Source organism: Mus pahari, chromosome 1, assembly GCF_900095145.1.
Source record: "Mus pahari chromosome 1, PAHARI_EIJ_v1.1, whole genome shotgun sequence".
Lineage (NCBI taxonomy): Eukaryota > Metazoa > Chordata > Mammalia > Rodentia > Muridae > Mus > Mus pahari.
The window spans coordinates 128,440,401-128,451,774 of NC_034590.1; the positions used below are offsets into that span (position 1 = coordinate 128,440,401).

Genomic DNA, 11,374 nt, shown 5'->3' on the forward strand with positions numbered 1-11,374 from the left:
AACCTCCAGATTGTCTTCTTAAAGATTCCTATTTCTTAAGTTCTTTAAATCCTCAACTCTCATGAAAAGTCAGATTCCCCAAACCAACGGATATCCATTCCTGGCTACTCATAGCCATGTGTGCTAGATGACAGCCTTCTGTGTCCATTGTTCTTGCTCTCCCCATTGGACGATTGAATAAACAGTCTGAGGGTTTCCAACAGAGAATATTGTGGAGCAATTCATTGACATGCCGATTGCCATAGAAAAATAGATGCTGTGCACACCAGTTATTATTCCCCTCATCTACACAGCCAGCAATACTCCATCAGTCTTCACCTGCTGAGCTGCAGATGATGATAAGAGTGGGCCCCAGACTGAGTGGGGAGAGAGTCAAGCCACCTCAGAGAACACAGTGAACTTGAAAACTGAATGGAAAACTGGAAACACATCAGATTCAATAAAATGAATTGGAAAAACAGGAGTCATTCCTGTTCTGTGCCAGCTGTAGAGGACCACGCCCATTGACCTTGACTCTAAGGGTTACTGCCCACATGTGCACTCAGGTCATCTTTATGATCATCACACACAGACATGCTCATCTGGGGCACCAGGGCAGGGAGTAGATGGTGGGTGCTTCACTGTCATCTCTTTATACCTTGACTCTTTTTTCTTTAAAGAAATACTGGTCATTCCCAGGAATGAGTCACAGCTGCAGCTGGAAAACTGACATAAAACTTCAGTGCCATTAGCTTTGCAAACATCCACTGGGTCGCTCTTTCATGCTCTTTCTTCTAAGTTCTCTTTTTTTCTTCAATTCAAAACATCTTGCTGGGAAATGCAAATCAAAACAACCCTGAGATTCCACCTCACACCAGTCAGAATGGCTAAGATCAAAAATTCAGATGACAGCAGATGCTGCCGAGGATGCGGAGAAAGAGGAACATTCCTCCATTATTGGTGGGATTGCAAGCTTGTAAAACCACTCTGGAAATCAGTCTGGCAGTTCCTCAGAAAATTGGACATAGTACTACCGGAGGATCCAGCAATACCTCTCCTGGGCATATATCCAGAAGATGCTCCAACTGGTAATAAGAACACATGCTCCACTATGTTCATAGCAGTCTTATAATAGCCAGAAGCTGGAAAGAACTGCGATGTCCCTCAACAGAGGAATGGATACAGAAAATGTGGTACATTTACACAATGGAATACTATTCAGCTATTAAAAACAATGAATTTATGAAATTCCTCGGTAAATGGATGGATCTGGAGGGTATCATTCTGAGTGAGGTAACCCAATCACAAAAGAACTCACATAATGTGCACTCGCTGATAAGTGGATATTAGCCCAGAAACCTAGAATACCCAAGATACAATTTGTAAAACACATGAAACTCAAGAAGAATGAAGACCAAAATGTGGACACTTCGTCCCTTCTTAGAATTGGGAACAAAACTCCCATGGAAGGGGTTACAGAGACAATGTTTGGAGCTGAGACGAAAGGATGGACCATCCAAAAACTGCCCCACCCAGGGGTCCATCCCATAATCAGCCACCAAACGCAGACACTATTGCATACGCCAGCAAGATTTTGCTGANNGNNNNTGGACGTTGTACATCGTGGTGCGCACTAGGCTCCGCACCACGATGTACAACGTCACAAGCAGTTGACTTGGTATGTTTTTGTCTCCTCTTCCTCCTTCTCCTCCTCCCCTCCTCCTCCTCCTCCTTCTTCTTCTCTCTCTCTCTCACACACACACATTCTTACTCTCTATTCATGACATGTGTGTATGCATGTATATATGTGTTTGTGTGCATGTGCATGTAGATATTTAGGTGTGCATGTTCTAAGACTCACAAATATGAGAAAATGTTCTATTTCTATGTCAGTGTTTGGCTTATTTTGCTCAATATGGTCATCTCCAGTTACATCCATCTTTCTAGTAAACAACAGTACATATTTATCTGTTGGTAGACTCCTAAATTGATTACATGCCCTGGCTGTTGTGACTATGCAGCAGTAAACATGAATGTGCAGTCCCTGTGAGACAGTGACTTAGAGTGCTCTAGGTATATCCCTAGAAACAACATACCTGGATCGCATAGTACTTCTTAAATTCGCAGGTAATATATTTCCCCAAGAGAACAGCATCTTTCCAGCTCTCTGATGTACCTTCCCTTAGAGCTCTGTATTACAACCGGGTAAGTCACTTTCTCTAAGGGGAGAGTGGGCAGCATACACGTGCAGGCTCTTTCTAAAGCAAGTGCTCATTTTCTGACTTTCACCTTCTCCATCTTCACATTATCATCATAATTGTGATGGTTTGTATATGTTTTGGCCAGGGAGTGGCACTATTAGAAGGTATGGCCTTGTTGGAGTAGGTGTGTCATTGTGGGTGTGGGCTTAAGACCCTCACCCTAGCTGCCCAGAAGTCAGATTTCCACTAGCAGCCTTCAGATGAAGATGTAGACCTCTCAGCTCTGCCTGCATCATGCCTGCCTAGATGCCACCACCACCACCACCACCACCACCACCACCACCACCACCACCACCTTATACTACAAGCAGAATCATCTTAGATGATTTTCCCACACTCGGTTCCAGTTTTATGCATCCTGGCTAAGACTTGCTAGTATAAGACTAGCAGGTTAAACAAGAAAAACTACCTGTGAGTAACATGAATTAGCAGATAGAGACAGGTGTGCTAGGGTGGGATAGGATGGACACAGGCTTCTAGTGAAGGAGTAGAGGTGTCTTCTCAGAAGAGATGCGTTTGGAAAAGAAATGATCTAACTTTGCTTGAGGTAAGAGGTGGCATTCCTGGAAAGGGGGACAGGGTGCACCAAAGCCTTCAGAGGACACAACAGTACATTTGTCTAAGATTCATTAGCAGGGCAGGCAAGGAAGCTAAGCTCTAGAAGATACACTATCATTGGCTTCTGAAAGCCACTGTCATGGAGTGATGCTTCTGAAGGAAAATAGGATAGCAAGGTCTCAACGTTAATTCTTTCTGGTGGGCCACAGCTCAGTACATCTTGTTACCAGAACCCCCAGTATTAGGCTGTCAGGGGCTCAGTGAGCATCCTGAGGACCAGTACAGTTATCTGGCTGTGGAGCCCAGCACTTGGCAGCCCAGATGGACTCTGTGAGGAATGAGGTGCAACTAAAATAGATGGGATTGATGAGGAGAAGTGTTGTCCATTAGAAAGCACTTCCTTCAAAGCTAGCCTTTCCTGGAATGATGCTTCAAATATCATGCCATGAAATTATCCTGATCTCATACCCTAGGTCCGAGAGATGATGTGAAAGAGAAACAAATAAATACAGAAGTAGGAAGCTAACTGCCTTGTGTCGTCCCTTGTATGGTTCTCGGGAGCTTTTGATGCCCTCAAAATAACGTTCACATTTATTTTAATATCTTTAAAAATGTGTTTTACCTGTATGAGTATTTTTCCTATGTTTATGTCTGCACACCACATGTTGAATTCCCTGGAACTGGAGTTTATAGTTGTGAGCCACGGGGTGGGTGCTGGGAATGGAACCTGGGTCCTCTAGAAGAGTAGCCAGGACTCTTAACTGCTGAGCCAGCTCTCCAGCCCCTTCTTCTAAGTGTGAAAAAATCATTGAAGAAGCGGTTGAATGTTAGAGTTGGGCTAGTCCCTTGAATGGATTCGAGTCCATCGCTCTGCTCACAATTAAGGAAAGTGCAATCTAGATATGGTGGGAGGGGCTGCGGTAACTCTATCAGATAATTTAAAACCAGCCGGCCAGTTTTGACTCAGAGCAGCTAACCTTCCTGATATGTGTACTCTATGCTCTTAAAAATGCAGGTGTGTATTCTCCCCATACCATTTCCGTTGTACTGCTTATATGTTTGTGCCTTGTCTTTGTTGTGTTTTGAAGATTCTCCCCAGTTTGTTGTTCTTCTGTCATCATGAGTGAATGGTGGGAATACAGTGTAAGGAGTTCATGGCTACTCAGCTACCATGGTTCATGGATGCTTCCGAGTGTTCTTATACAAGCTAGGATGGTTATGCTGTCATCGGATGGTGTGATTTTTTTTTTCCAGTGCTGGATGTTAAATGTACAGAGGGCAAGTGCTTTACCACTGAGCTACATCCCCAGCCTTGAGGTAGATGGTGGCACCACCATGATGTATGCAGGCTGTCATTCACCAAAACATCATAAGGTGTTATTCATTGAGACATAATGTTGTTACTCATAGATCATCTTAATGGATACATAATATTGTCCTATGTGGACAAAACATAGTTAATTTGGCTTATTTCCTGCTGTTGACATTTTACTCATTGAGTTTTTATTGTTAGCTGAAGATAGAAATCTTTGCCTATAAACCTGTGGGACTTCTTCAGTACCATGTCCTATAAAAGGAGTACAGGTTTAATCAAAGTGAATAGGAACACTGAGGGATTCCGGGAGGTACTGCCAAGTTCACCAGGGATGATCTGTCACGATCTGTTTTGGAAGGCTAGTAATGGAGACTGAACAGGTCAGTTATTCCAGTTTACTTGGAATTCAGGCTTGCTCTGGTTTTAATATCTATGGAAGACTAAACACCGTGACTGAGATGTTAGTTTGAGGACCCAAGTGGTGGTGTTCTCAACACCTGTAGGAGCTAAAGGAAAAAGTGGGCGACAGATTACAGAGAAAAAAAAAATATCCAGAAACTTTCCAGTAGGGGACACTGTTGTCGTCAATTATGCTTGGAAGGATACTAAAATACAGGGCATTTTAAAGCCTGATTGGTCCGCACTTCTTAAACTGTAAAGTAAACAAGACTTAGGAGCCAGATAGCATTAGCTGCCAAGTTCTTATATAATGACCACAGAGCCCCACTCCTGCTTCAATTGCTCTTCACAGAGGAAGAATTGGCGTCTGATTTCGTAGCTGTGCACATGTCATATGCCAACTTGAATAGAAGGAAAAGAAGATTCTTTGCTGTGGTCCCGAGGTTCCCTTATCCGCACCTTAAAATCTGCACAGACAAAATCAGGGTAGTTTGCTTTGTGCCTTGCAATTTGAGTTGTCAAGGGTTCTTTCAGATTTCCTACATGCACACGCAGAGTTCCAGGAGCTGTTCCGAGGCGGTAGTGTGGCTGCAGGGCTGGGCAGGGAACTGGCCAGGTGTGCCGGGAAGGTGCCAACTCTTTCTACAAAGCAGAAGTCTTTTCCACCATCAAATGCAAAGCAGCCAGCCGTTTTCCCTCACCCCTCCAGTCCCCGGCCCCCTCATCCGGTGCCAGGAGGTAGGACAGGCTGGGAGGAGTTAACTAGCCCTCTGCTCTTTTGCCAGACCCCGGAAGGCAGCTGCAGTTCCTACGCCAGCCAGCAGGCCCATCTGCACTAGGCAGGCAAGCTACAAGCTGACCCAAGGCTTGCGCTAAGCCCAAATCGAGTAGTGGCATCCGGGAAACGGAGGGAGCCAGTCTAGAAACCCCAAGTGTGAGTAGTGGAGAAGCTGGTGGGCAAAGCTCAGCCTCAGGTGGGAAAAGAGGCCTGAGCCTAGCTGCTGGCATGCGGTGTGTGACCGGGCTGCAGACGTCTGGCTCGGGTCTGCTAGTGTGCTGCCTCCACCCCTGGCACTGAGGTTGGGAGTTGACGAAACTCCCTCACCTGTCGGAACCCGGATCTGGCAGCGGGAAAGGGTCTGGCAGCCAGTGCCTGCTGGTTACAGCAAGCTTGGCAAGTGGCCCTGCCTGCACTAGGGCGCCACCGCCAAGGAGGCAGGTGTGAGACTGCTCTGCGACCCAACCTCTTGTTGCTCTCCTTTGTCCCCAAGCACGGTCGGCTTGGGGTAGGTCTTCAGGCAACTCCTGAAGACGCCAAGGCTGCAGGTTCGAGACGCCCCGCCTCCTCCTGTCACACAGAGCCGTCAGTGCTGGAGGAACCTTCCATTCCGCAAAAGTCTAAGGGTTGAGGTTTTCGGAACTTTGCAAACAGGGACTAGCTAGCCCTTTATCTGCAAGCCACGCCACACCTGCTGTTAGCCTGCCTGCGACACCCTACAGTCCTGGAGAGACCATTCTAGCAGCAGCACCGACGCCCCAACTTTTGATTCGCGGTGTGCGTTGCCTACCTGGGTACCCAGCTACAGTGTCCGGGGACGCACATCTTCTGGAGACAGCGCCAATCACACCGCCCAGCTCGCTCTTCTCTCCCTCCCAAGAGCGGGGTTGGGTGCCTGATACCGGACCACACAAGCACTCAGGACTCGCCGGACCTCGGAACTGCCTTCAAGAAAGCAGGAGATCCGAGCCTCTTACTCCATACCACAGTTGGTTCAGGTGGTTTCCTCTTCAAACCTTGCGTCTGGCGCGGATAATCCGCGCGGCCGGGCGTTAAGCTCCAGGTCCCTGTCGCTCCGTCGAGGTGGCAAGCCATGGCCGGCTGCTGCTGTTTGTCTGCGGAGGAAAAAGAGTCTCAGCGCATCAGCGCGGAGATCGAGCGGCAGCTTCGTCGCGACAAGAAGGACGCGCGCCGCGAGCTCAAGCTGCTCTTGCTGGGTGAGTGGCCACCTTTATCCAGCGCGCAGCTCTGGTGTTCGTGTCCTGGCTCTTTCCCGCCCCAACAAGCCTGCAGGGTGGCGTGCTGAGTTTCTCTAGGTCCCTTCAGGGCACCGGTCTTTTTGCACCTGGGGAGCTGGGCAACCTTCGATTGCAGAATCCCCGATATCTCAGAGCAGGCCAGGGCTCAGCTCTTGGGCTCTTGTCAGTTTCTCTCTCCCTCCCCCCACCGCACCCCCACTCCCACCCAGGGCCTGCCCGCTTTTGCCCTTTGGCTCCCAGCAGGCGGCTGCTGCGGAACCCCCAAACTTGGTTGTTGGTGGGTGGTGGGGAACAGCCTGGCTCACAGTTTAGGTTCGGCTTTTGTTGAGGGTCTGACTGCAGGGGCCACGTGCAGCGTGCAGCACAGTTTTTACCTGCCAGGTAAGGTTGTGTGGGAAGGCTCTGTCCTCGCTGTAGAGGAAACTCTAGAAACTGACAAACTGGAGAAAGGGGGAAAATGATAGCAAGTGCGCCTCGGAAGTGACGCCCCTACTGCTATTCTCTTTTCTGACACCAGGACCTTCTGAGGGTGACACCCGGAGCCTGCATCAAGAGGGCAGCTTAAGCCTTCCTTGGCCTACCTTAGTTTGACTTCAATGTCCCCAGCTACCTCTACCAGTACCTCCTTAGGCTTTTAAAAGATCTTTGCAGAAGTGTCCTGAAAACAAAGAGAGAAGAGTTTAAAGCCTGATTAAATCCCCCAAGACCAGGATCTCTTAGATGTCTGTAGAATGTCATTCCGCTCCATCCATTGTTGTACACTGGCCCTTTTCTTTCACCCCGTCCCCACCCCCAAATATTGTATTTCCTCTGTCCTTTCAGGCTGGAGTCCTCTCTTTCATCGTTTGTTTAATTATTTAATTAAGCAGTCACTTTTGAAGACAGACTGAAGGAGACACTGATTGATCTGGAGAGGGCTCTGCCTTCACACCTAGGCAAGTGAGCCCTCCACTATGTAACTGGTTACTGCTGAGTTTAAAGGGCCTCCTTTGGTTTTCCTCAGACCTGCAAGTTCAAAGGGCTGATCACCCAGATTCCACACTCCTGATTCTCCTCTAAGGCCAGAGGAAAGTCCCTGTCAAAAGGACTCCTAGCTCCCATAAGGGTCTTAGCCGGTGCGTAGAGACCTAGTTAGGGAAGTAAGCCCAAAGGAAAGCTGTTGGCTGAAGCTGTAAAGAAGTTTGGGACAGTATCTTGGGGTCCTAAGAGCTCCCTAAAGTAGGTGGAATGTGGGATGTGGATGGGAAGGAAGGGCCGCTTTCCACCCCTGGGGTCAGAGCCGCTCCTCCAGACTTGGAATAGGCCTGGGAACTCTAGCTGAACCCCCGCAGTCTGTCATCAAGTTCAGTTTGTCAAGTGTGGAGTATCGTATGAACACTAAGGTGATTAACTATGCCTTCATTTGAGTTCAGATGGATACCGTCTCTTGTCAAGGGCAGACTAAACTTTAGTCCACTCTGAAATATTTAGATTCGTGTGAAGTACTGTTTGGACTATCCCAAGATTAGGACTATACCGAGGCTGGCCCCTTGTAAGGCAAATTATGTAGCAAGCTGAGCCATAGTGTATTACTAACAGGCCTCTTTGACAGACCTGGATGTACAAAGGAGGGGAGGAATGCTTAAAGGCACGTCGTTTGTTAAAAGTCACATTTAGTTTCGGCAACTGGACCCTCAGGCCTTCCTAGCTCTTGTTCCACTTCTGACTCCCTAAAGTACTTCCTGTTCTTGTCTCCCAGCTGAGACTATCCATCACTACGGAGGAGACAATTTTCCTTCAAAGTAGATTTCCAAATCCTACGGAGCTACTGGAGCTTTGAGTATGGGCTTAAAATCCCAGGTTCTTTCCATCTTTAGAGAATTATGGTGTAGTCCAGTTATCAAGCTAAAGGAAGAGGCTGTGACTCACAAGATTCAGGAACCAGGGGAGGATATGTACTATTGTGTCTGAAGTCACATGCGATGGAACTTCACCAGTTTCTGGAGTGTCTGGGTTAGATCATTTGATGGTCCAGTGTCTCCGATATTAAAGTCCCAGTTCACAAATGGGACTTTGGGATCCCATGTGGACTACTGTCCCCAGAAGCTCTCACAATGACGTATGTGTCTGCAGCTGGGGGTAAGGGTGCTTCTAAAGTGTACCGTAGAGCCACAGAGTCTGATCTGAGCTTTATAAAAGTGTAGGTCAGTGTCCAGTACGGAGGGATACACGCTATTGTCTGGCTACAGCCAGTAGTTGTAAGAGATTGGTAGGGTGCTTTCTTGACAGGAGGAGATAAAGACCATAAAGGATGCAGTCGAATTTAGTCGAAATTCATTCTGATTGGACAAAGCCAACACTGGTGGGAAAGCCGTGATACCTGTCTTGCACACCATTGGAGAGGCAGAGGTTGGATTTTCAACCCTGAGACTTGTACGTGGGAGTTCACCATTCCACAGGCCTCTGCATCCGGAGTGGGAAAGGAATGGACAGTCCTCACACTGACATCTTTGCCAGACCACAGAAAAAAATCCCAGGGCCTTGATGCAGAGGCTGGAGCTGGACCAAAGGGGTGTAGTGTTCCTAAGGACAGATGCAGAGCCAAAGGCCATTTGGTACAAGGAGAAACTGAAACTTCCATGTGAGCCACGGCTGCAGACAGGGTGACCAGTGTGAGCCCAGGTCAGTGAGCTCTAAAGGATGAACCCAGGCCAGAGAGAGCAGCAGGAACTCCTTGGGGACTGAAAGGACCCCCCACAAAGCTGGCTCCCTGCTGGCCCAGCAGCAGCTGCTAGAAAGCAGCCAGCCAGCCAGCTCTGTGCTGTGAATTCCAGGGGATGCCCTTGTAGATAGAGGTGCCAGCAGCCTTGAGTCCTGTCCTGAGCCTGGGTGGCACCTTTGTAGTGTTGAGGCCTTAAGCCTAGGGGAAGAGAAGTGTCAGACTGGTGGGAACAAAGTAACTTATGGCCCGAGAGCCCTGCAGCTTGACCCTCTGTGACTTCACTTCCCAATCACTACTGGCTTTCTTAGTTCCCTGCAAGAGCAGTCAGGGCCCCTCAGCTTGGACCCTGAGCTTGGGCGAGTTAGGGTGGTTGCTGATGTAGGGATCTGCAGAATGACATTTGAGACTTGTCAAGGGCTCTATCCTTGAGACTGTAGCTACTTATAGACCCCCTTCCTAGCTCTGTTTGGGATCCTGGTCAGAACAGGACACCCAGGACTGACTGGTCAAGCTCTGTCACAGACCATCACCATCACTGTTGCTTCAGCAGCCCTGTGAGGATTGTCCCCAGCTGGGAGTCCACTCTGCTGCCCTTGGTACAAGGAGCTTGAGAGCCCCGCCCCCTTTTCCTCACCTCCTTGATTCTCACACCATCTGCCTTCAGCTAGGGTGCACAGTCTTGTGGCTTTGGCTTTCTCTCAGCTTCGGTTGGTCGCTGCCTTACACACACACACACACACACACACACACACACACACACCAGCCCCTGTGATCCTGTGACATGGTCCTTTCTGGAGACAGCAGCTACAGAACAGTAGCTTCCTGGCGGAATGGAAATAGAGACCCATGTTAAATATTAGCTTGTTCTCAGGATGTGAAATGTGAAGTCAGCAGTCCCAGATCCCACAAGTCACCCTGACCCATGTTCCACCCTGTATCCGGGAGGTGCTGATGTGACTATTCAGTAACCAGGGTGGTCCCCAGCCTCCTACAGGATAAGCCACATGTTCAGGCCCCATCCTCATAGGTCACTCCTGGAGTGGGTGCTGCTGGCAGTGGATCCATGGCCCTTTGCCTGGGCCGAGAAGATGAGGTTTATAGACACAGTGTAATCTTAGGGTACTTGGTGAACAGAAGTGGGTAATTCTGCATAGAGAGGCCTAGACACAGGTCCCAAATCCACTTTATCAGAGGCCATCTTGGTTGTTGACTGAGACACCAGTGCTAACTGACTGAGGAGACAAGGTTCTCATCTAGAGATGCGGTTTTCTGTGTGGCAAGGAGTGGTGCAAAAAGCATGTCCGCACAGTCTTGCTCTAGTCCAGCCTGGGGTTGCTGTCAGGCCTTCCCATTGGCATGATCTTCAGCATGCCGAAGTTTCTCTGATTTATCTTCAGAGGACTACAGTCTGATAATGGTTGGCATGGTCTGTGGCTACTTTCTCACGAGGCTTCTCCTGAGGAGTCTAGGGCCTTCCTTCAGGCTCCTACTTTGGGGAACAGCCCACAGGCCAGCCTGGAGTTTGCTGAGAGCCTAGGGCCACAAGGCGGTTACAGCATCTGGGGGCCTGCGGGGGACACTTAGGCAGAATGAGTGGGCCTTACTGGGGCTGCCTAGGAATCCCGGCAAGAAAGAGGCTGGGGAGAGCTGCACCCAGCAGCTGGCTACTGCCTTTGGGCTTGGGTCACAGAGAGCCCATAACTGGGTATAGGCTGAGCATCTCATTGGACAACACCGATGCACAGGACATCGGGCTCAAACAGAAGCTCGAGGACAATTTTATTTGTTTAAAAGAGGTGAGGAGGAGGGAGTGAGCAGGGAAGAGGAGGAGGGAATGGGGAGGGAGGGGGAGGGAGGGAAGGAAAACCCAAGCAGATAAACTATAAAACCTCAGCAGCTGCCTGGGAAGAAGAAGGAGGAAAGAAGGGGAAACTGACAATTTTGTTTGAGCTGGTGTGGAGGTCAGACACACCGGCTGACAAGCAGCCATTTGGGATGGGAGACATTTTGAGAAAAGAAACCTAAAGAGTTAGGGAAAGCAAACTTTACAAAAAGAAAGAAAAGACAAAGTTAAGCTTCTCTGAGGACCTTTTTTTTTTTTTTTTTTTTTTTTTTTTTTTTTTT

The 11,374-nt window shown here is 48.7% G+C and overlaps 1 protein-coding gene across 1 annotated transcript in view; it reads left to right on the plus strand.

Annotated features, from left to right (window-relative positions):
- The first annotated feature begins 5,357 nt into the window (after nt 1–5,357).
- LOC110320782 (guanine nucleotide-binding protein subunit alpha-14) overlaps nt 5,358–11,374 on the plus strand; it is a 166,007-nt gene continuing 159,990 nt past the window's right edge. The window contains exon 1 of the mRNA XM_021196920.1: nt 5,358–6,507. Coding sequence (XP_021052579.1) covers nt 6,384–6,507 — 124 coding nt within the window. The 5' untranslated portion in view covers nt 5,358–6,383. The remainder of the gene's footprint in view (nt 6,508–11,374) is intronic.